The sequence below is a fragment of the Cetorhinus maximus genome, chromosome 6, assembly GCF_964194155.1.
Source record: "Cetorhinus maximus chromosome 6, sCetMax3.hap1.1, whole genome shotgun sequence".
NCBI classification, from domain to species: Eukaryota; Metazoa; Chordata; class Chondrichthyes; order Lamniformes; family Cetorhinidae; genus Cetorhinus; species Cetorhinus maximus.
The window spans coordinates 41307125-41329921 of NC_135884.1; the positions used below are offsets into that span (position 1 = coordinate 41307125).

At 39.0% G+C, this 22797-nt stretch overlaps 1 protein-coding gene across 2 annotated transcripts in view; it reads right to left on the reverse strand.

Annotated features, from left to right (window-relative positions):
• Window positions 1-22797, reverse strand: part of adamts9 (ADAM metallopeptidase with thrombospondin type 1 motif, 9) — a 306177-nt gene that overhangs the window by 140324 nt on the left and 143056 nt on the right. For both annotated transcript variants that reach the window (XR_013576832.1, XM_078543655.1), the window contains exon 28: window positions 21252-21428. Coding sequence is in view for 1 of the 2 variants with exons in the window: in XM_078543655.1 (XP_078399781.1) it covers window positions 21252-21428 (177 nt within the window). In the remaining variant the exon portion in view is untranslated. The remainder of the gene's footprint in view (window positions 1-21251; window positions 21429-22797) is intronic.

Genomic DNA, 22797 nt, shown 5'->3' on the forward strand with positions numbered 1-22797 from the left:
CACAGATGAAAACTTCAGTTAAAATGTTTTTAGGCAGGATTTTTAGGTGGGCATGCGGGCACAATCAGCAGGCCCGGGAGTGGCCATGGAATGGACCGCCACCCGTGAAATGCCCCTGACCGCGATTTCACGCTGGCTGGCCAATTAACAGCCAGGCAACATGTAGTGTGTGCTGATATGATCAGCGCTGCCTGGGTTGGGGGTGGGAGGGTGGCAAGCGCTGAAGTCAGCGCGGGTGGGGGGGAGCACTCATAGAAAGCTCCCTGAAGGCTGAGAAGTGTCTCAGGGAGCTGAAGACTTCAAAAGTATCAAATAAAGATTTTTAAATCTGGAAAAAAATGTCCAAGCAACACAAGCAGTCACCTGAGCATAGACATTATAAAAATTCTGTGAATAGATTTTTATTTTTAAAAATTTAATAACGGAAACCTTATCCCGCCCATGGATGAGGTTTCCTGAAAAATGCAAAGGCTGCCTGGCCAATTCGCCCGTCTGCCAACCGTAACGTTGGACGAGCAGTGAAAAATGCTGGTTAATTGTGCTATTAATGGGCTTAATAGCCATCTTAATTGTCAGTAGGTGCGCTTCCGAGTTTAGTGTGCGCCCGCCGACCGAAATATCATGCGATTACGCTATGACATTGGGACGCTCACCTTATGTCATCACACGCTATTTTATGCTTGAGCGTGTCAGACACATGCCCGCTGCTTAGTGAAAAATTCTAGCCTTTGAGTTTCAGTCTAGATATTTTTCTCAGGGTAGGATTTTCCGTTCGTTGGGTGGGCAGCCCCCGAGCGATCAGCGAAAATACTGCACAATGATGTCGGGCGAGCGTCGTGCACTTGCGCGATATTTCAGTCGACTGGAGTGCGAGAGTCGGCAGCGTGCCCGCTGACAATTAAGAGGGCTATTAAGCCCATTAATCAATTAATTAAGCAGTATTTTTCACTGCCCATCCAACCTTACAGTTGGCGGGTGGGCAAATCGGCCAAGCGGCCTTTGGATGTTTTAGGAAACCTCGTCCACGGGCGGGATGAGGTTTCCAACAGTAATTGAAAAAGAAATGTTTAAACATCATTTTTAATATGTCCCTGTTCATATGAATGAGTCACATGTGAGGATATGTTTCCCTTATTTTTAGAATCTTTATTTTCGAGTGTAAAATTCTTTAGCTCCCTGAGGCAGCTGTGTGCCTTCAGGGAGCTTTCAGTGCACGCTCCCCTGTGCGTGTGCAGACTTTAGCGCTTGCGCTCCTCCTGCCCTCACCCCGGCAGCGCTGAGGCTCTCAGCGTGTGTCTCACGCTGGCAAGTCGTTAATTGGCCAGCGTGAAATAGTGATTGGAGCCTGATCGTGGGCGGCGGACTGTTTCCTGGCCACTCCCGGGCCCGCCTGCCGCGCCTGCCCAACGAACAGAAAATCCTAGCCTCAGGTTCAGTATCTCAAATCTACCTGGGGGAGTCATCGCACCCTCTGGCCCAGAGCATGCCTTTACCTACTCAATATCTACCAGGTTTTCAGCAAGTTTGAAGTTGAACAGGAAACCCTCAGCACTATATTTTGGCTACTGCTTATTTCACATGGCCTCATGTGATCCCCTAGATTTCAGAAGATGCTAAAATAAATGCTTTACTGGTCTGTGCCTTAGGCTATTTGCTGCCAAACAGATTTGTTAAATGGTATATAGGTAAATGAACAAATGCAATGACACACTGTGCATTTTCAGTAGTTAGAGGATTAACCATTTTACTCAGAGCGCTAAAAATACCAAGTCATGTATATCTTCTATATGATGTGGTGCCAGGTATCTGAATATTAAATTTTACATAGTGGCTCACTGCATAACATCCACAAAATCACTCTGGCCTATCTGTCTCTCTCCAATGGATTCAAACAAACACTTAATTGCAATGAGGCAGACTATGAAATAAACTTCATTTATCCGAGTTTAAGTTTGGAAAGTAAATACGTGTTCCTTAGACTCAAACAGGGCTGCCCATTATACCCCGTATTTAAATTGAACACTTGGTTCTTTCTCAAGATATTGGGCTAGACATAAAAATCAATCCTGTGGTTACTACATGCCAAAACTGGCCAACTATTTTTCATGTGTGATCTGGCTTTTAACTCTGCTTGTACCACAATAAAAAGAGAAGCCATGCCAAGTTATAAACAAAAATTCTTCAGATGTTGGCACTACAGATTGGTAAAATGAAGGTGAAATTCGACTTCAGCAGCGCGCAACACAGAAGGTAGCGATTACCCACTCATTATATTATATAATCCATCCAGTTCTCTTTTCCATTGACTTATGGTCAAAGATGAATTTCACTCCCACACTGTCAAAATTGGAAGGTTCAAAGATCAAATTGTTCATTCAAAATTTGCATGACAGCTGGAGCAAAGGTCATGGTGCTTGCAGTAGAAGTCAGGCAGCCAAGAATGTGCTGGTGACACAGAGAATCTGAGGCAGTCACATATATAAAACCATAGCGCATGAACAAAATACTGCAAAGGCTGGGAGTCTGATATAAAAACAGAAAATGCCGTTTGGTCTGCAAGCATGACCCTGTTTGTCATTTTAATTTTCTGCCCCGGTGCCACTCTGACCTCCTTGGCCTCCTACACTGTTTGAAGGAAGATCAACGTAAGTTTGAGGAACAGCACCTCATTTTTCGGTTAGGCATTTTCCATTCTCCCACACTCAACGTCGAGGTCAACAATTTCAGATCATAAGCACTAATCACTTTCGGACAGTACCTATTGCATTTACACATCCTCTAGACCCATCTTTTCTTTCTTTACTTGTCCCATTGCCATTTCCTTATGCTTTACAGTATGGGGAGATGGTGGCATAGTGATAATATCATTGGACTGGTAATCCAGAGGCCCAGGCTAATGCTTTGGGGACATGGGTCAAATCCCACTGCAGCAGCTGGTGGAATTTAAATTCAATCAATAAATCTGGAATATAAAGTGAGTCTCAGTAATGGTGAGCATGAAACCATCAATTGTTGTAAAAACACCAGTGTCCTTTAGGGAAGGAAATCTGCCATTATTACCTGGTCTGGCCTACATGTGACTCCAGATCCACAGCAATGTGGTTGACTTTTAACTGCCCTCTGAAATAGCCGAGCAAAGCACTCAGTTCAAAGGCATTTAGGGATGGGCAACAAACGCTAGCAATGCCAACATCCCATGAAAGAATTATCCCTTTTATCATTTTATTTATCCTACCTTCCACACTATCTTAAATCTTCTTTCCTTCCCTTCTCCCTTTCTCTGCATCCATCCGTTCAGCCCGGCGTTGGCAGACCATGTTCTCCGCCATCGGACATCAGCATAATAATTAGGCCTGCCTGCCAGAAATGTCCCCCCACCGCTGGATCGTCTGCCCATGCTGGCAGGAAAACATGCCGTTCACAACAGCACATAAGTGATGTGCGCTTGGTGGGCTGCTCTTCGCTCGGGACTTCAAGGTTTGTTTGCCTGCCTTGCTTCGGTCAGCACTTGCAGTCCTCAGTGCCAGGCTTCACAGACAGCACCGCATCACTTTTAGTCTGTGTTTTTTGTAATTTCAATATTTGACATATTATGGTTAAATCTCTTTTTACAATATTCAATATACAAAAGAGGTCCACTAAAGATCCAAACAATATTTGAGCACTATGCATCCAAACTGCATAGTTGCCACAGAAGCCATATTTAAAGATAGATGATAAGAGTATGTAGATTATTGTTCTCTTGCATTACCCGTTAAACCTAGCTCGGTCTAGGTGTAACATTCTTTGCCAGTGGTCTATTCTGAGATATCCTATATTGTGAACTGGTGACATAGGAAGTAGTCAATCAGTCAAATGGGATAAATTTTGCTGCAACAGGACACCCAAGAACTTCAGCTTAGGTTTTATTGTTTTTCATGCAGCTGATTGCTGAAAATGGGAGCTGATAACGGCACAATAAAGGAAACAGGACTGGGACCTGAGTGAAGAGGGCAAAACTATTGGTTCTTAACCAATCAGATTGAAGGATTGTGAAAATAACAGCACAGGGACTGAGAAGAAAGTTTAAATTAGAATGGATGAATTCAATATCAAATTGGGTACGGAATGAGAAAGCAAGAGATGGAGAGAAAAATTGGATTAAGATAGAAAGAGAAAAGGGACAGAAAAGGAAAGGAAAAAGATAAATTTCACATTTTAAACTCTCCCAACATCTATTAAAACCTGAAGGAATAACACTTGAAACTGCTAATTTTCAACGCCATAAATGTTGACTGGCAAACAACGCCCATGTTGTTAAACATTGGAATTGACAAGAGTAAACTTTCTGTGGTGAGTTTAGTTTGTATCTACTGTGTAAATACAACAATGTGTTATTCAATGCAATTTAATGGTGAGATAGGCAGTGAGATGCTGTTTTTGCAAAGCTAATGGCCGAGTCACGCAACTCTGACAGTAATTTCTGGATTTTTGAGTTTAACCATGCATCTGCCCTTCTTTTGTTGCTGTACCATCTTCACATAAATAACAGACAGCCTCGCTGTTATTTTGACAGGAAAATCTGGGTTGGTATTTTTGATACAGGAATGCTCTAAGGGTATGCCAAGATAATTAAATGAAACAATCTAGCTCAACTAACAAGGTATCAGCCTTGGCTCAGTGATAGCACTCGCCTCTGAGTCAGATGGTGATGGGTTCAAGTCCCACTCCAGAGACTTGAGCATATAAATTCAGGCTGATACTTCAGTCCAGTACTGAGCGAGTGCTGAACTGTTAGAGGTGCTGCCCTTTGAAAAGGCCACTTCTGCCCTCTCAGGTTTATGTAAAAGATCTCATGGTTCTTCTTTGAAGAAAAGAAAAAGAGTTCTTCCTGGTGCCCTGCCAATGTTTATTCCTCAATCAACAACACTAAAAAAACTGGTTGTTATCTCATTATTGTTTGTTGCTTATTTCTTGCTGTATTCAAAATGGCTAATGCATTTCCTGAATTACAACAGCAATTACATGTCAAAAAGTACCCAAGTTGCTGTAAAACACTTTGGAACATCATAAGATTGTGAAAGGTGCTCTAAATGCATGTTCTTTCCTCCTTTCTTTAATGGCTACTGCTACAGATTAATGAAAACTATCGCTAAAGTATTGCACTCAAAGTCTATGCAGCACCTTTCACATCCCAAACAGGAGTCATAAAAGGAGATCTGATTTTCCAGATTCATTTCTTAAATTGGAAAATCTGGAGATGCTGCATCAAAGATTATCCATCCAAAACAAGATAAGAAGTAGACTAAACAATTGCATACAGGCAGCCTAATTTTGAAGACTAGGATGGATAAAATATCCATTGTTGGAGTGCCTACTCTGATTGAATATCACTTAGGTGAGCGTATGACTTCATGATATTCGGCCGTTTCTTTGATTGAATTGTGCTCATACTTTGAAATCAATGATCTGAATACACAGCTAAACTTAATAATCCTTTCTGGCAGATTTATAATCACGTAAGAATAAGCAACTGTGGGAAGAAGAAGAATGAAACTTTGATTATTCCTCTTATTCAACTCTTCTCAGCGTGTTCCCTTATAATTAATCACTTGATTTGATCTTTTGAGATCGCCCTTGAAACTAAGGGAAAACCTCATGGTTTAACGGTAGATTTAATAAAGATTTAGTATGACATTCAGTGGAAGGATATCACCACATAACACATATTAGAAGCCAGGAACTGAAACATCATAGAAAGCAGGCTGAAACCTAAGGGAAACAAAGGGATGAAATTTGCTGGATGCTTGTGTCATTGTCATAGTCATGGTGCATCAATGATGTACACCATCATCATGCTGTAGGAGTTCTGGGAAATTACGAATCGTGCAGGGGATTGGGATAGAGGTAGATAACAGAAAAATAGTAAGATTTTCATAAAGGGAATACAAAAAGAAACTTGTGAGGGATATCAAGATTAACACAAAAAGTTTTTACAATTATATTAGAAGAAAAAGGGGTAGACAAGGGTAATTTGGGCTCTTTAAAAAGAAATACAGGTAATACTGTAAATGAAAATAAGAAAATTGCAGACATGATGAAAATTAGTTTGCAATGGTTTTTATAGTGGAGAAAGAGAATAATATTCCTTATAATTCATAGAAACTAATAATGAATTAAGGCTGAGTCTCAATAAGTTACTATATGCAAGAAAAGATTATTATAAAGAGTAATGCCATTAAAGACTGATAAATGGCAGGACCTGATGGTTTCCACCACTGGGCTTTAAAGGAAATTGTGATGCTTTAATGATAATTTTCTGAAATTTTCTCGATTCAGGAACCGCCCCTTTAAATTGAATAATTGCAAATAAAAGTCCATTATTAAAGAAAGGCAAGAGGGAAAACCAGGAAATTGTAGACCTGTTAGTCTAAATTCTGTTGTGGTGAAGTTATTGGAATCTATTATTAAAGAAATACAATTTAAAAAATCTGTGGAGTGTTTGTATCAGAATGAAGAAATTTGACATTGCACATGTATAAAATTAGCTTTTTGGGCCAGTGAACATGTTTAGTGGAGGTCAAGTGGTGAAATGGGCAGTGTCCCTGCCTCAGATCCAGGATATCTAGGATCAACTCCAAGCCAGGACTTGATGGCCATGGAAGGCGTGTTCATAACAAGGCCAACAGGCTGATTATCAACCTGCAAATCCTTCCAATATACATATATGGCAGACAGTAAGAATGGGGAAGTTTCTAGTCAGCAATGCTTGATGTGGCACTCCTCAAGATATAACCTCTGACAGTAGGCTAGCTGTTCCATGAAAACCTAGCTACAGAAACAATGTAAGCATATACTTCATCTGACTCATGCATCTCGAGGCGTGGGAAGAGAACTGAGAAGAACATGTTTAGCAGCAATTATGAAGTTAGTACACAGTGAACACCTCATTCAACATGGTGCAACTTTTTCAAAAGCTTTTGCAGCGAGATTAACAATGTAAAAATTGATTTTTTTGTCAAATCATTGGGATAGATATAAAGAACAGTAAAGGAGAACAGAAAGGTAGAGTTCTATAAAGGGAACATGGAAAGAAACTTGCGAGAGATATCAAGATTGACACTAAAAATTTTTACAATTATATTAGAAGTAAAAGGGTAGACAAGGGTAATTTGGGCTTTGATTGCACTCTGGGTGGATCTCAGTAACACACCCTCCGGAGAAGCATAGAATCACTGACAGCAACCTTGAGTTCTGCGTTACTCTGCACATGTGCAGACTTCCAAAGTTGCTAACAGTTTCAATGGAGTAATGACAGTGAATAATGATAGTTTTGCCATCACACTGTAAAATCCGGGCCACTGATTTCTGTATCTCTAATTAGATGTTCCTTTCACAGAGTTGTTTCATACTGAAACTTGCACTCATTGGTACTAAAAGAAAATATTTAAATATTGTTTAATTCCTTATGCCTGGTTTAACTTAAAATATTAAAACATTAACAGACTGCATGTCAGGAGAAATTACTGAAACCACATCCTGATTTTTGAACATTTTCAGCATTCTGAAGGAATTGTTCCCTTCACGACACTCTGGGTCCACTCTGCAGTCACCAACAACGCCTCCTCTTCCCCCAGCACCTTCCCATGCAAGTGCAGGAGATACAACATCTTCCCTTTTTACCTCCTCGCTTCCCACCATACAGGGCCCCAAACACACCTGTGTGTGATTTACTTATACTTATTCAGTACACAGTGCTCGCTGCTCATGATGTGGCCTCCTCTATACCAGGGAGACCAAATGGAGATTGGGTGGCCACTTTGCAGATCATTACTTGTCTGTAAGCATAACCTCAAGCTTTTAGTCATCTATCATTTTAAATTTCTGCCCCACTCCCACTCACCTGTTTGTCCTTAGCCTCCTACACTGTTTAGTGAAGCTCAACAAAAGTTTGTGAAACAGGACCTTGTCTTTTGATTAGGCACTTTACTGTCTTCTGAACTCAACATTGAGTTTAACAAAAACAAAAATTGCTGGAAAAACTCAGCAGGTCTAACAGTATCCGTGGAGAAGAAGACATCCTCTCCACAGATGCTGTCAGACCTGCTGAATTTTTCCAGCAATTTTTGCTTTTGTTTCAGATTTCCAGCATCCACAGTATTTTGCTTTTATCATTGAGTTTACAATTTCAGACCACAACCACTGTCCCCAGTTTTCCCAGACAGCAGCTGGTGGTAACGATTCAGCTTTCCCATTTTCATCTCCTCCAGAACCATCTTTTATTTCTTTACTTGTAATATTATTATATCCTGTTACCTTGCACCGTGGCCCTTTTTATCATTTAATCTGTCCTGGCTTCCAACCTATCACAGACCCTCCCTCTTGTTCTCCCAGTAAGACTCCCCTTACCTTCTCTGCCTTTGTACTTGCTTAAAGCCTTTTACACATCTAACTTCTTCCAATTCCGATCAATCTGAGGTGTTAACTCTGTTTCTCTCTCCACAGATGCTGTCTGACCTGCTGAGTATTGCCAGAATTTTCTGTTTTTTGATTTCCAGCATCCTTAGTATTTTGCTTTTTTATTGAATTATGAATATCTGATGAAAATTCAGTAAACGCAATGAAGGAGTCAATATTCATGGCACATAAAATATTTGGTATGTGTGTGGCTAAGGGGAAAATATCTTCACTATTCCTAAATGCATATTTCCTTAAATGACTATTTATAAAAACTGATGCAATTCCTGTCATCTTGGATCTATATTGGACATTGGCTGCACCATCTTAGTAAGCGGTGTCACATATTCCAGTGAGTTTTCAGCAAAACTTGGTGTAATATCACCCCTGGACAATGGTGGAGCCCAATGGCCTTAGGTGGCAGTATCACCATTACCTGATAATTTTGATGTGTTAAAATGGAAATCTATGCATGCTTGTTTGTGTGTTTACACATATGTTTGTGCTTGCTTCTGTAGGTAAAAAAAACCAAATTTTGCAACTCTTGTTGGCAGATCGGCTTACAGTAAGAATAATGTTTGGGGGCAGGGGCAGGGGGGTGGCGGGGCCGATAGAAATGCCTGAATGGTGCTACCTGGGGGAGGGTTGTTAAAAGATATTATGTAGTTTCAGGATAAAAGTCCCTTAAAGGAACTTTACCAAGTGAGGTACAACATGAAATTAATGAAAATTTGGTTTTATTTTACCCATACTCTAATTCAGTTCAATTGTTGTTAACGCCTTATCACGGACCTACATGGAATAAATGCCACAGAAACAGGCCATTTGGCACAGCCAGTCCATAAGCGAGAGGGTGAAAGGTTATCGGGGGTAGGCAGGAATGTGGAGGTTACAATTAGATCAGCCATGATCTTATTGAATGGTGGAGCAGACTTGAAGGGCCGAGTGGCTACTCCTGCTCCTAATTTGTATGTTTGTATGTTGGTGTTTATGCTCCACTCAAGCCTCCTCCCATCTTTATTCATCAAAATAAATGAGATACCATGCATAAATTTAAGTGATCATTGGATCCAATTTTGATATTATTTAAAGAAGTAGGACATTCTACACTGTCAAAATGGGCATAAGTAGAAACAATGAATTGTTACTAAATATAAATTATTTTCAGTATATAATTATGTAAAAAGACCTTGGACAGCACGAATGAAACATTTGTAATATATGACACAGTATTATAGTGAAATGTTTTGGTATGGGATAAAGATGTGAGAAAAGTGCTGTTGTTAATCAGATTGTGGAGTTCCTTATAAATACACAAGCATGGTAAGATTCTTCTTTAGCTCTCATATTTAACAAGACAAAATTTATTTACATATTTTTCTTGGGTTTCCATTCCATTTATGTTTCTTGCTTTGTTAATTAGTTTCATGCACTGTTTAGCAATGTATAGGAACGCTTAGCAAGAACATTGAGAAACATTTTGTTTTCTGCTCCTGCTGCACAGAGAAGGTTCACAAAGCAACCTTCACTACGTTTATGTCTCCCAATAAGATGCACTAAAGGGAACCTCTACATGAACAATGAAATGGCAAATACAAGAGCATCTGGAATCCATTGCTCACATTTGATGGAGAACAGTTGCTTTGTAATTTCAGTCTCTTTTTTACTGAGAATCTCATTCCAGTCATCTGTGGTGGTTACATGATGCAATATACTTCTGTCATTGATATCACATAGCTAAAATCGCTGATCAGCAACATACACAAAGTACTGCCTGCCAATCATACATTTGATAGATAAGCACGATGACTAAACAATGGTAACAAGTAGGATGACTTGCAGAATTCCAGAAATTGGAAAAAGCAAACATTTATTTTGTCTATCAACATCAGGCCAAACTATTTGTCTCAGGAAAATCCAAGATGACCATAGCAAACTGTTGTCATTGACATAACTACAAGCGCACACTGATTTAAATTTCTCAAAATTAAATCCTTACACAGTGAGCTCAATAGTGGTGCATTAGGTTCTAGCACTTGGATTCCAAAAAGGACTAATAAGATGTTTTTGGATACCCATCTGCTCTTTGCCTATAGATGCCATAACCATCAAAACTAAGAAATCATAATGAAGCCAGGCTGATATTTGTTTCTAACAAATCATTGATTGGGGCTGGGAACTTTTCATGAATTTAATCCAAAGTCATCAACACACAACAAAATATTCTGTTAACTTTGTAGAGAAATATACAATGTTTTGTATGATTACATTACCTTTGTCAGCCCTTATGTTTTAATTGGTTTGTTTATTCAATGCCTGCGATATATTGAAGATAACATGTTTAATTTTGAAAGTTTTAAGGAATTGGATAATGCAAGAGTTTATTTTCATTAAACCTCCAGTGTAGATCTGACCACTTCAATTTTTTCTTGGGGTCATATTTTATTTTCTCAATATTCTTACTTAATCAATACCATTCATTTGGATAAAAGGGTCAGACTTAAGATGTCCTCATATACTCAGGTGGCTGGTAATTAAATCAAGTACAGTAAACTTTTATTTTTAAAGACCTATAAATTGATAGCATTTGTAAATGATAAGTCAGAGAAAATGGTCATACTTTTACTAGTTTCTGATGTCTCGGTGCTGTTTTCTCTCTATCTCTCCACTTGTGTTTCAATCTGTTTTTTTCTGCTTCTCTCACCTTAATTTATGTTGCTTCACTTCAGTTTCTTTTACTGCCATAATAGTTTCAAAAAGGATCAATTTAAAGATGCAACATTCTGTGTCCCAGAACATCTGAAAAGTGTCCAACCTGAAATTAGGTTCAGTCATTTTTCAAGCATCTCGAACGGCTGCCTAAAACAGGCTAGGTCCTTGTATATGCTAATGAGGGGTATAACACCTGTTTCAAGATCCTTATCAGATTGTGTGCTGTCTTGAATGAAGCAGACATCAGGCTGCATTTTTGGAAGGTGGATGTGATTGTCGCCGAAATGGTAAGTAAATCTGTGGAACTAGGAGAAGGAATGCTTTTCCTTGCTCACAGTCCTTCCATGGGCCTCATTCCATTGCTCTATTGCCTCCTGGGACTTAGCCGAGGACTGCTGCCAATGAGGCAGGCCACCTGAAACTACACGCTTCTGTCAGGTGAGCTGCCTGTGGTGGCACAGCAGGTTCAATGTGAATATGTAGCTGAGGCCTGAGAACCAGCTTTTTGCAATCCTTCATCTTCAGGTGCAGGGATCATTCTCTGCCCCCTTTCAGTGCTTTAATAATGTTCTAAATGAATTTTTAAAAATTCTTTGATGGGATGTAGGCATCACTGGCAAGGTCAGCATTTGTTGCCTATCCCTAATTGCCCTTGAACTGAGTGGCTGACCAGGCCATTTCAGAGGGTAGTTAAGAGCCAAACACTTTGCTGTGGGTCTGGAGTCACATGTAGGTCAGACCAGGTAATGACGGCAGATTTCCTTCCCTAAAGGACATGGGTGACCCAGATGGGATTTTACACCATTGGTGATAGTTTCATGGTCACCAATACTGAGACTAGCTTTCAATCGCAGATTTTATTAATTGAAATTAAATTTCACCAGCTGCCTTGGTGGGATTTGAACCTGTATCCCCAGGGTATTAGCCTGGGCCTTTGAATCACTAGTCCAGTGACATTACCATTTCCAACTATCTCCCCCTTTATTTTAAGGTCCATGGTCAAATTAAGAAATTGAGAAAGTTTAGGTACGTTCAAGGTTTTTTGAAAGAACATGTGACAAGATCCTAGAATCATGCATTAGAAATTAGCAACAACGTCTCTTCAGTAAAAATACTATGCCTTCTGTGTTGTCAACTGGAAGAAAGCTTGCTATGGACAAAGAAATAGACAAGTTGCAAAAAAATGTTTTCGATTGGGGGAGAGCGGATTTTAGTAAAATAAGGCAGGATCTGGCCAAGGTAGACTGGGAACAACTTCTTGTGGGGAAGTCTACAGAAGAGCAGTGGGGGGTGTTCAAAAACAAAATGGGGAGGGTACATGTTCCCTCCAGGGTGATAGGAAGGAGTAACAAGCCCAGAGAACCATGGATGACCAGAGATATTCAGGATATGATGAGAAGGAAAAGAGAGACGGAGGTACAAGGGGAGCAAATCAGCGGAGGCATTAGCGGAGTACAGAAAGTGCAGGGTGGAGCTGAAGAAAGCAATTCGGAAAGCAAAGAGGGGATATGAGGAAGCTCTGGCTGGTAAAAGTAGGGAAAATCCCAAGATATTCTATAAGTATATCAATGGGAAGAGGATAACCAGGGAAAGAGTAGGGCCCATTAGGGACCAAGGGGACAATCTATGGGTGGAGCCAGAGGACATCGATAGAGTGTTGAATGAATACTTCACATCTGTCTTCACCCAAGAGAATGAGGATGAAGGTATGGAACTCGAGGAGAGAGACTGCGAGGTTCTTGAGCAAATTGACATAGGGAGTGACAAGGTATTGGAGGTGTTGGCAGGCTTAAAAATGGACAAATCTCCAGGTCCGGATGTGTCCCAGACTGCTGAGGGAGGCAAGGGAGGAGATCGCAAGGGCTCTGACCCAAATTTTTAATTCCTCTCTGGCCATGGGGGGAGGTGCCAGAGGACTGGAGAGCAGCTAATGTGGTTCCGCTTTTTTAAGAAGGGTTGTAGAGATAAGCCAGGGAACTATAGACCAGTGAGTCTCACGTCAGTGGTAGGGAAACTATTGGAGAAAATTCTGAAGGAGAGAATCTATCTCCACTTGATCAGGGATAGTCAGCATGGCTTTGATAGAGGGAGGTCATGCCTAACAAATTTGATTTAATTTTTTGAGGAGGTGACCAGGTGTGTAGATGAGGGTAGTGCAGTTGATGTAGTTTATATAGATTTCAGCAAAGCCTTTGACAAGGTCCCACATGGGAGACTTATAAAGAAGGCAAATGCACATGGGATACAGGGTAATTTGATAAGATGGATTGAAAATTGGCTTAGTTGTAAGAGACAGAGGGTGATGACAGAAGGCTGCTTTAGTGACTGGAAGCCAGTGTCCAGTGGCGTACCACAGGAACCTGTGCTGGGTCCCCTATTATTCGTAATTTATATAAACGACATAGATGACCATGTGGGGGTAGGATTAGTAAGTTTGCGGATGACACAAAGGTTGGCCAGGTAGTTAACAGTGAGGTTGAGTGTCTTGGGCTACAGGGAGATATAGACGGGATGGTCAAATAGGCAGATAAGTGGCAGATGGAATTTAACCCTGAAAGATGTGAGGTGATACACTTTGGAAGGAGTAATTTGACAAGGAAGTATTCAATGAACGGCATGAAACTAGGAAGTTCTGAGGAATAAAGGGACCTTGGCGTGTGTGTGCATAGGTCTCTGAAGGCAGAGGGGCATGTTAGTGGGGTGGTGAAAAAGGGATATGGGACGCTTGCCTTTATCAATCGAGGCATAGATTACAAAAGTAGGGAGGTCATGTTGGAGTTGTATAGAACCTTGGTGAGGCCACAGCTGGGGTTCTGTGTGCAGTTCTGGTCGCCACATTATAGGAAGGATGTGATTGCACTGGAGGGGGTGCAGAGGAGATTCACCAGGATGTTGCCTGGGATGAAACATTTAAGTTATGAGGAGAGGTTGGATAGACTTGGGTTGTTTTCATTGGTGCAGAAAAGACTGAGGGGCGACCTGATTGAGGTGTACAAGATTATGAGGGGCATGGACAGGGTGAATAGGGAGCAGCTATTCCCCTTAGTTGAAGGGTCAGTCACGAGTGGACACAGGTTCAAGGTGAGGGACAGAAGGTTTAGGGGGGATGTGAGGAAAAACTTTTTTACCCAGAGGGTGGTGACGGTCTGGAATGCGCTGCCTGGGAGGGTGGTGGAGGCGGTTTGCCTCACATCCTTTAAAAAATACCTGGATGAGCACTTGGTATGTCATAACATTCAAGGCTATGGGCCAAGTACTGATAAATGGGATTAGGTAGGTAAGTCAGGTGTTTCTCACGTGTCGGTGCAACTCAATGGGCTGAAGGGCCTCTTCTGCACTGTGTGATTCTGTGAAAGTTACGTACTTTATGAAGAAAGCTATGAAATGCTGGTTCACCGATTCCACAGCAATACCATGTCAGAGAAAGAGTATTATGCCATGATTTCCAAGGGAATGTGAAAAAAGAGTTTTGGTATTACTAAACAGAAGATTAGAGCTATTACCTTTTTGATTTGGTAGATGATTTGTTGCGGAAGTGTCATAGGATCAATTACAAGAACTGTATTGACCTATTGCTTTTGCTGTGCTATTACCAAATGATAATGTTGAGTGTGATCTACCACTAATGGCTTTTCACAATGAAGCAGCTATTATATCTCCTCAGAAATTTCAGATGCTTCATCTATTCCATGCATACCCAACCAAACTATTGTTAGTACTCCATATTCTAATATGAAATCTCCAGGATGATCTATGAAGAAAGTTATGAAACCTAATGATGTTAAAAATGAGCCTGAGAAAATATCTTGTATTATTCCATTTACTTGTCTCAGCTCACTCACTGTCAAGCCTACTTTAATATATCCTCAAAGTTCAAGAAAACCTTCAATCTGTTTGGATTTGAAAATAGTTGAGTGGAGAGGTTTTCATTGTGGTTCTAGGGTTGGCAAATCCATCTTTCCTGCATATTACTGGGAGAGTGCTATGCTTTATTTTGCTTCTTGTTATACTGTCTGATTTAATTGCTGAATTTCCTTTTTTGTTACTGTTCGTAGTCTCCCTCTTGGGGGTGGTTATTATCACCTTGAAATCCTGAAAGGCGAAGATAATTTGATATTTACCTCTCATACTGAATGTTCTATCCAGAGGAAATGTCCCAGAGAGTTTTAAATAAGAGTAGCCATTTATTGTTACACCAACTAAATGTTTATTGGACAAACCATCACAAACAGCAAGAAATTAAATGACCAATTAATCTGTTTTTGCTTAAAGCAAGAATCTTGGCTTGCACCAAGAGAACTCCCTGCTCTTCATTAAATGGGTCTTGAGATCTTCAATGCCCACCTGGACCATAAGAATAGGCAAACAGGCCCTCAGTTTAATGTCTCAATCAAAACATCTCCAACAATGCTGTACTTCCTCAAAATTGCACTACATTGTTATATCGAGATCATCTGCTCAAAAGCAGAAGTGCAATTTAACGCATAAATAATATAGACTATGATGCATTGGAGATGAGGTATTTATACAAAAAATCTGCAATTCCTGTTGACTACCTAAAAATTGCCAGAAGTAACAGAAATTTCTTTGCAGTAGTATGATTCCACACAGAATATACCCTTCATAGTAAGTTTCTAAGATAGCATATGGGAGAGTGATCACACATTAGCTTATTCACATTACACACGAACAAGCTGTTTGACTTGTTATTAAGGACTTGGGATCCCAGTACCCTGATACTGAACATACTCTCCAACATGGGAATTTCCCATGTACTTTAATAACTTTGATGATGATTTGTGAAATGCAAGTGAGCGTCAGAAGAATCTTAAACTCTAGTTCCTTTGTTACAAAAACAACAATTTGTATTTTCACAGAAGTACTAAGCATAAAAACATTAGGGGCGGGGAGGGAAGAGGGGGTAGTGAGATAAAAATCAGTCCCTAATTTCTAAAGTAGTAGTGCAGAATGGCACAGTAATTCTCTTTGCTCTGAATTCAATGCTACATTTACATTGGGACTGCTGAAGAGAAATGTCCTATGGCAACTTTAGTAAGCATTATTCTTAGAAAAGCTATCTATGGAGCTTTGTACCCTGCCAAAATTGAATTTCACTCCCAGTAACTATTGTGCCTATTAATGAGTAATACTTATTATGTTTATTCATCATCATTAGTTAGAATAATTTTTAAGTTGATATTTTAACACACAAAATATCATTATACCTCTCAGGGTTAAATAAATGTTTTGTATATTATTCATTTTCTTTAATACAAAATAGATGGATGAAGAACTTGGAATGGGTTAATTTAAATGGATGGAAATTCAGACAGGCCCTATTGAAGGTGTGTAATCTTCCCCATCTGCTTTCTCTCTATTTGCTGAGCAAGAGCAACCAATACACTGATGTACATCTCCCTCTGTTTCTCCAATGTTCCTCTTCCTTATTAACTTTAAGATCAGCACAAAATTACTTTTTTTAATTAAACGATTTCTTGGGTATATTTTGCAAAATACAGGTTAAATATTAAAGCCACATAATGATCTTCATTTTTATCACATGCATTCTACAACACATGGCCCAACTTGCAATAATTACTCATATTAAGTTTACAACATGAACAAACATCTGGGTACATATTTATCTTTGCATGCTGTGATAGTGGATCTCACACATACTATATTACCCCACTTGATTTGACTTTAATATGGGTTCTATAAGGAGAGTCTGATATGGCCCATCAGGTTACCACTCAGATGCTGAAGATGAAAATGTACCCCATTGTGTCTATAATAGGTTTCATACTAAAAGGGCCATTCCACAGCATAGCAGAAAACAAATGCACAGCATTACTTCCTTAGCAGTTCTGACAGAATATTATTACTTCATATTTAAGAGTGCTCATATTAGCCAAAGGTTTGGAAAACATTTCTGAGGGAGCTAATAATGACCTGTAAGATTTCAAAAAACTAATGAACTATTTACTATGTGCTGTAATTAGCAATTTGGCCAATACTAAAGACTGTGGACAGTTGCTTGAATTTGTAATTAAGCCATCACTTTGAATTATTGCAAGCATCAATTTACCATGTGGTTCACATAAAACACTTCTACAATAAGTAAATCCCCAAATAAAAAAAAACAGATTGCTGTGGCACTAAGGATTCAATTCAATAATGCTTGCAGTGCCTTAATAATAATGATACTGCGCCATTTAAAAACCTATAAACTATCAATATATGGTAGTACATTTTCTCTGTGTCAGTATTTGGCATCAAATTTTAAATGGAGTATTGTACAAATAAATAAGATATCAAATGTATATCAAAATGGTTCAATTGTAACACTGTGAAGAGTCACCAAAAATTCATCCACAGAAAGTACGTGTACTGGTAATGAAACTGCCACCATGTTTCATAGACATAGAATAATATTTTAAAATTTTCTAAAGCGAAGATAAAATGGGTAACCCACATTCAACAGAACTTGAAAAATTGAGATGCAAAATATTCTCTGTAATTCATTGTTTGATAAGTACGCATGCTTTGAATGCTATTCATGACAACTTGTAACAACATATTATGTGAAAGCAATGCCCAGCAAAAGTTTGACAGCCACATCACTGATGTGTTCATTTGCATTCAACTCGCTACTTAAATATATTTCTCCCAAAAAGGTGGCACGGCATTGCAGCAAATGTATTTTTAGAAGGTGTTAGGTAACAATAATTCAGCCAAGCAAGGATCACTAGACAGCTGTAAAAGAGTGAGTAAATTTGTCTGTAGTGTAATTACAACCCTTTATTTATATCTGCATGTCAGCTGTTTCACTTTCAATTAGATTCAAATTTATATCCTAAATGACAAATAAGCTCCATTTGTGTGAAAATCGTATTTGTATATACAAAGTAAAAGTTACTTAAGAAAATCCATTATAGAAATTAACATTTTCACACTTATCATTCATTGGCTAAACATTTTCAAAACTATATTTAGATTTTCAATGATATTTCTGTAGGAGAGGATGAACAAATAGATTTTTTTTGCACTTAGGATTAAATTTACAATGTAAAACATAGTTTAATATTTAGGTTTAATATAAACCTGTTAACTGTACAGAACTCTTTTGTACATATTATTAAAGCAAATATATAGAAGATACATTTCTGTGGATGTTGGTAATTTAGCACCAGAATTCTCCCAAAAGAAAAACATAATTAAACATTTCATCTGCTTAGAATATGTCACAATAACAATCTTTACTGTGCACCATAAAATATTTTCACATTTTAAATGTGAGCAAATACTTCATTAATAAATTAAGCTCTTTAGCAATATGTACATTATTTTTAGTATTGTAAATGCTTAAATTGCCAGGGTATCTAATGTATAAAAGCAGTTATCCAAGACAAATAGTGTTGATAATACTTATAACCCAAATTTACAAACTATGAAGACAGTAAAACACTAGAAATATGATTAATAATGTCTCTGATCCATATATATTATTGGTGCAGGATCTTATGGAAGAGAGCCAAATGATGCAAAAAATGTAAATATCACTGTAAACTAATACTATCTAGTTTGTAAATATTTAGCACAATTATTTTACTACAGAAGGAGTTTCTCCTTTTTAGCACCTGTTTATTATTTGTTAATGTGCATTTTACAGTAAATGAGTTGTTTAATATGTATGCAGTGCTGACAGGGATCATGGCTCACCAGTAGCTGAAAATAAAAATTATCCCCCAAGTGTTTTGTCACTTTTGTAATTCCACAAATTTAGTTTCTTACATTATAAAGAGTTTCCATTCCATTAAAGTTCTCAACAAAGGTATCTGATCATAGCAAGGCAGCTTACGAGTTTGGCTAGAATTCAACAGAGCATTCATGAGTTCATACACCTACATGTAGGTGAAAAAAAAATCCACTTTACCCAAAAATGGAAGTAACCAAGGCTAACATTTTCCACTCCACATGGAAAGGTGCATGGGCATATTTACGGTTTATCCATGGTTACCTGTATCTTGAATGCGATGTCCCTATTATTTTTCAGATGTGTATGTGCAAATTGGCATTATGTTCTGATGTATTATTTGCCAGTATGCACAGGCAATTTAAATAGATAATGTAAAATAAACAAGGGGACCAGATATGCTGTGTGAGCATAACTTCTCCCCAAACTCAGCAAATGTCACATTGTTCAGACCTGAGGCAATCTAAAAACTACGAAGACAGGAGATGGGATCAAGAAAAAACAAGTCTATACCCAAATGAGTACATGCATTTGCAACTTTGGATTACAAAACAAAAATGTAATTGGCTAAGCACAGTCACTTACCTGCTGTGGACATTCTCATCTGTGCACACATCATATTAATCAGTAACATATTTTAATGGCAGAATTAATAGTGCTGTACACCAGGCCACAATTTTAAATGTAAACACATTGAGGAGCACTGCACAAATTTATGTTCCCAAATATGCGCCTAAAAATATGAAGGCTAAGCTACGCCCAAGAATTGCATCAGAAAATTCCCTTATTAAAATGCTGTTTTTATGAAATTGAGGTGATAAGTTGGTGTTCAAGTACAGAATGAGTAGTGACACGATTAAATCTAATGGTCCTTCATAGCCTGACTGTTTTTTGCAAAGAAACGTAACGGTTATAAAGAAAATCATTTGAGTGGCATGGTGGCAATTCAAAATTACTTCCTTAATTACTGAATTGATGCATTATTTCTTATAGACATGAAGATTGTACTAGTAGACCCATTCTGGCAACAAGATAACTGTTCAATAGCTTGGTCAGAGTTTGATGAAAGATTTGTAACTTACAGAGGGCCTTATACTTGTTCGAGAAATATGCAGAGTTCAGAATATGACATATATTGAATATTATTCTAGTTTTTTGTAAAAGGTTTCAAAACCTGGTTAAAATGTAGGGATGCATTTAAGGGCTGCATTTTCTGGTTGGCGAGCTGGGGTGGGGCTCGCTTGCTGACACGTAAAATGACACGGATGACATCGGGCGTGCGTCCCGACATCACCGTGCATCATTCCGATCTTTAGTTCGGCGGGCACGCACCAGAGTCAGCTGCACACCTGCCGAACTGTCAATGGCCACTTAAAGCCTTTAAAAAAGTAATTAACCCAATTATTGGACCCGGCTGTCCAACCTTAAGGTTGACAGGCAGGCGAAGAGCCCAGGTGGCCTTCAGAAAAAACATGAAACCTCATCCACGGGCGGGATGAGGTTTCATGAGGGATTTAAAATGTGTATAAAATTTTTAAATAAAAGTAATCGACATGTCCCTGCTCACATGAGGGAGACATGTCAGGAATATTTTTTTCTCCCTTTAATAAAGTTTTCAAACTTGAGCCGAGCTCCCTGATGCAACACTTTGCTCAGGGAATTACCACCCCCTCCGCCCACACAGGGAGCGCACAGTGCTTCTGGGCGGACGTCACGCTGGGCGGGCCTTAATTGGCCCGGCCACGTAAAATCGGGAATCCGCCTACCCACGCCCACACAACCCCACTGACAAGGGGAAAATGCTGCCCTAAGTAACTGGGGGTAAAATTCAATTTCACCAGGAGTGGATTGATCGCCTGTTATACACCCTGCCAAATTTCATTTCCATTTAAACCAATCTGCCTTCACCTATTTTGCTCCTCCTCTAAAGTTGATTTTCACCCCCACAGATTGATGGCAGGGTCAGAGACAAACAAGCCTTACACACCCTAACATAAATCTAATACCCGCTGTTCAACAAAAGGAGAGGAGTAAAATGCCTACATGCTAGTTAGAACCTTAAGACTACTAAAGGCAGTAACATAAAAGCTCCCAGATCATTTTTTAAAATCAAAAAAGTATTTTTGCACTAACTGTCTGTGACTTGAGGTACATAACTGTGTACTGCATATTACTGGCCTTCATGTTATTAACAGCAGCATGGATTCAATTAGGAAATAATAAATGTAAACTCACAAAAAGGTGAACATTTACAAAACTATATACCCTGGCATTAAGCAGAACTGTTATAAGCTGACATATCCACAGACTGATGAACTATGTTATATAAATAGAAGGATTATCGTACCGAGCTCCAACGACCTCTGTGCCAGACATCATCAGTAGGGCAAGCTCGAGTATTGCATTGTTCACGATCAGGAGGTTTGTCAAGAATTTCACAGTTCTGGTCACTTAGCCTTTGACCATTCTGAAGCTGACAAATAACTAGTCTTGTTCTTGCTCCGCCACCACAGGGCTGGGTGCACTATAAATTTAACACCAACACCACATCCATTAAAAAGTGATAATTTTGCATTAAAGAAAAGAAAGAAAAGGTGGGTTGAAATAATTGTGTTCAGAAACTAAAGAAAACATTTTGGAAATATCATGAGTTGGAAGTCAAATAATAGGTAAGAGGTTAAAGGATCAGATATGCTTTTCTATTATAAAGATTTTGTAATTGTAATGTACCTGGAACATTCTCTAACTTTTTAGTTGACTGATTGATTTATTAATAGAAAAATTCCGAAGTCCATTAATAAACCATTCCAACCCAAACCAGGTAGGTGCCCAATGTGTGATGGGTCTTGGTCAGAGCTGGTTAAAATAGTTATAATATACTGAGTGCACAGATCACTTTTTATAGATGAATGTAGCATTCACAATATGGCATATAGAATATGAATTTAGTGTTTGGGAAGTGCCTTTCTATTTTATTCCATCGCTACTAAGGCTGTGTAATTAAGTAACTCATAGGACAATTGTTTATGTGGCAATTCACGCAAGAACACATTTTTTTCAATGATCGAGGGTAACAACAGCTATTATCAGCTATTAAATCTTCTCATTATCACACATGCAGAAATACATTAGGAATTAAAATATTGTTTATAGCTTACTTCTAAGAATGGCCTATGCAAATAGCAAGGTAGGAACAGGAGTGTGCTATTCAGTGTCTCAAGTCTGATATGCCATTCAATTATATCATGGCAGATCAACTCCAAGTTACTGACATTTCATCCAAATCCCTTGATATGTTCCGCCCCACTAAAAAAAAAACAACTGATCTTAACCTTAAAAATTTAAATTGAGCATATCCACAGGTTTTTAGGGGGGAATGTTTCAGATATCCTCTGTCCTTTGCGTGAAAACATGCTTCCTGATTTCATTCCTAAATGACTGAGTTTTAGTTTTAAGATTGTGCCCTCTTGTTCTGGATTCCTCAATGAAGAAATTGTTTCTTTGTATCTATCCAATTAAATCTCTTTTATATTTTAATCCCCTTTAAATCACCCCTCAACCTTCTAAACTCAAGAGAATACAAGGCAACTTTATTCCCATGGGTATTATTCTGGTGAATCTGTACTGTATCCTCTCTAGGACAAATATACATTTCCTGAGGTCCGGTGTCCAAAGCTGAACACAGTCCTCTAGATTCGATCTGACCAAGGTTCTGCAAAATTGAAGCATAGGCCTGAATTTTACAGTCGGCGTGCAGGGGCGGGCCCGACACGCCGATGTGTAAAATGACGCGCGATGATGTTGGGCATGTGTCCCGACGTCATCGCGCTGTCTCGCGATGTCTCGTTCGGCGGTGGTCGGCTCCACGACTGCCCTCGCATGCTGAGCCCACC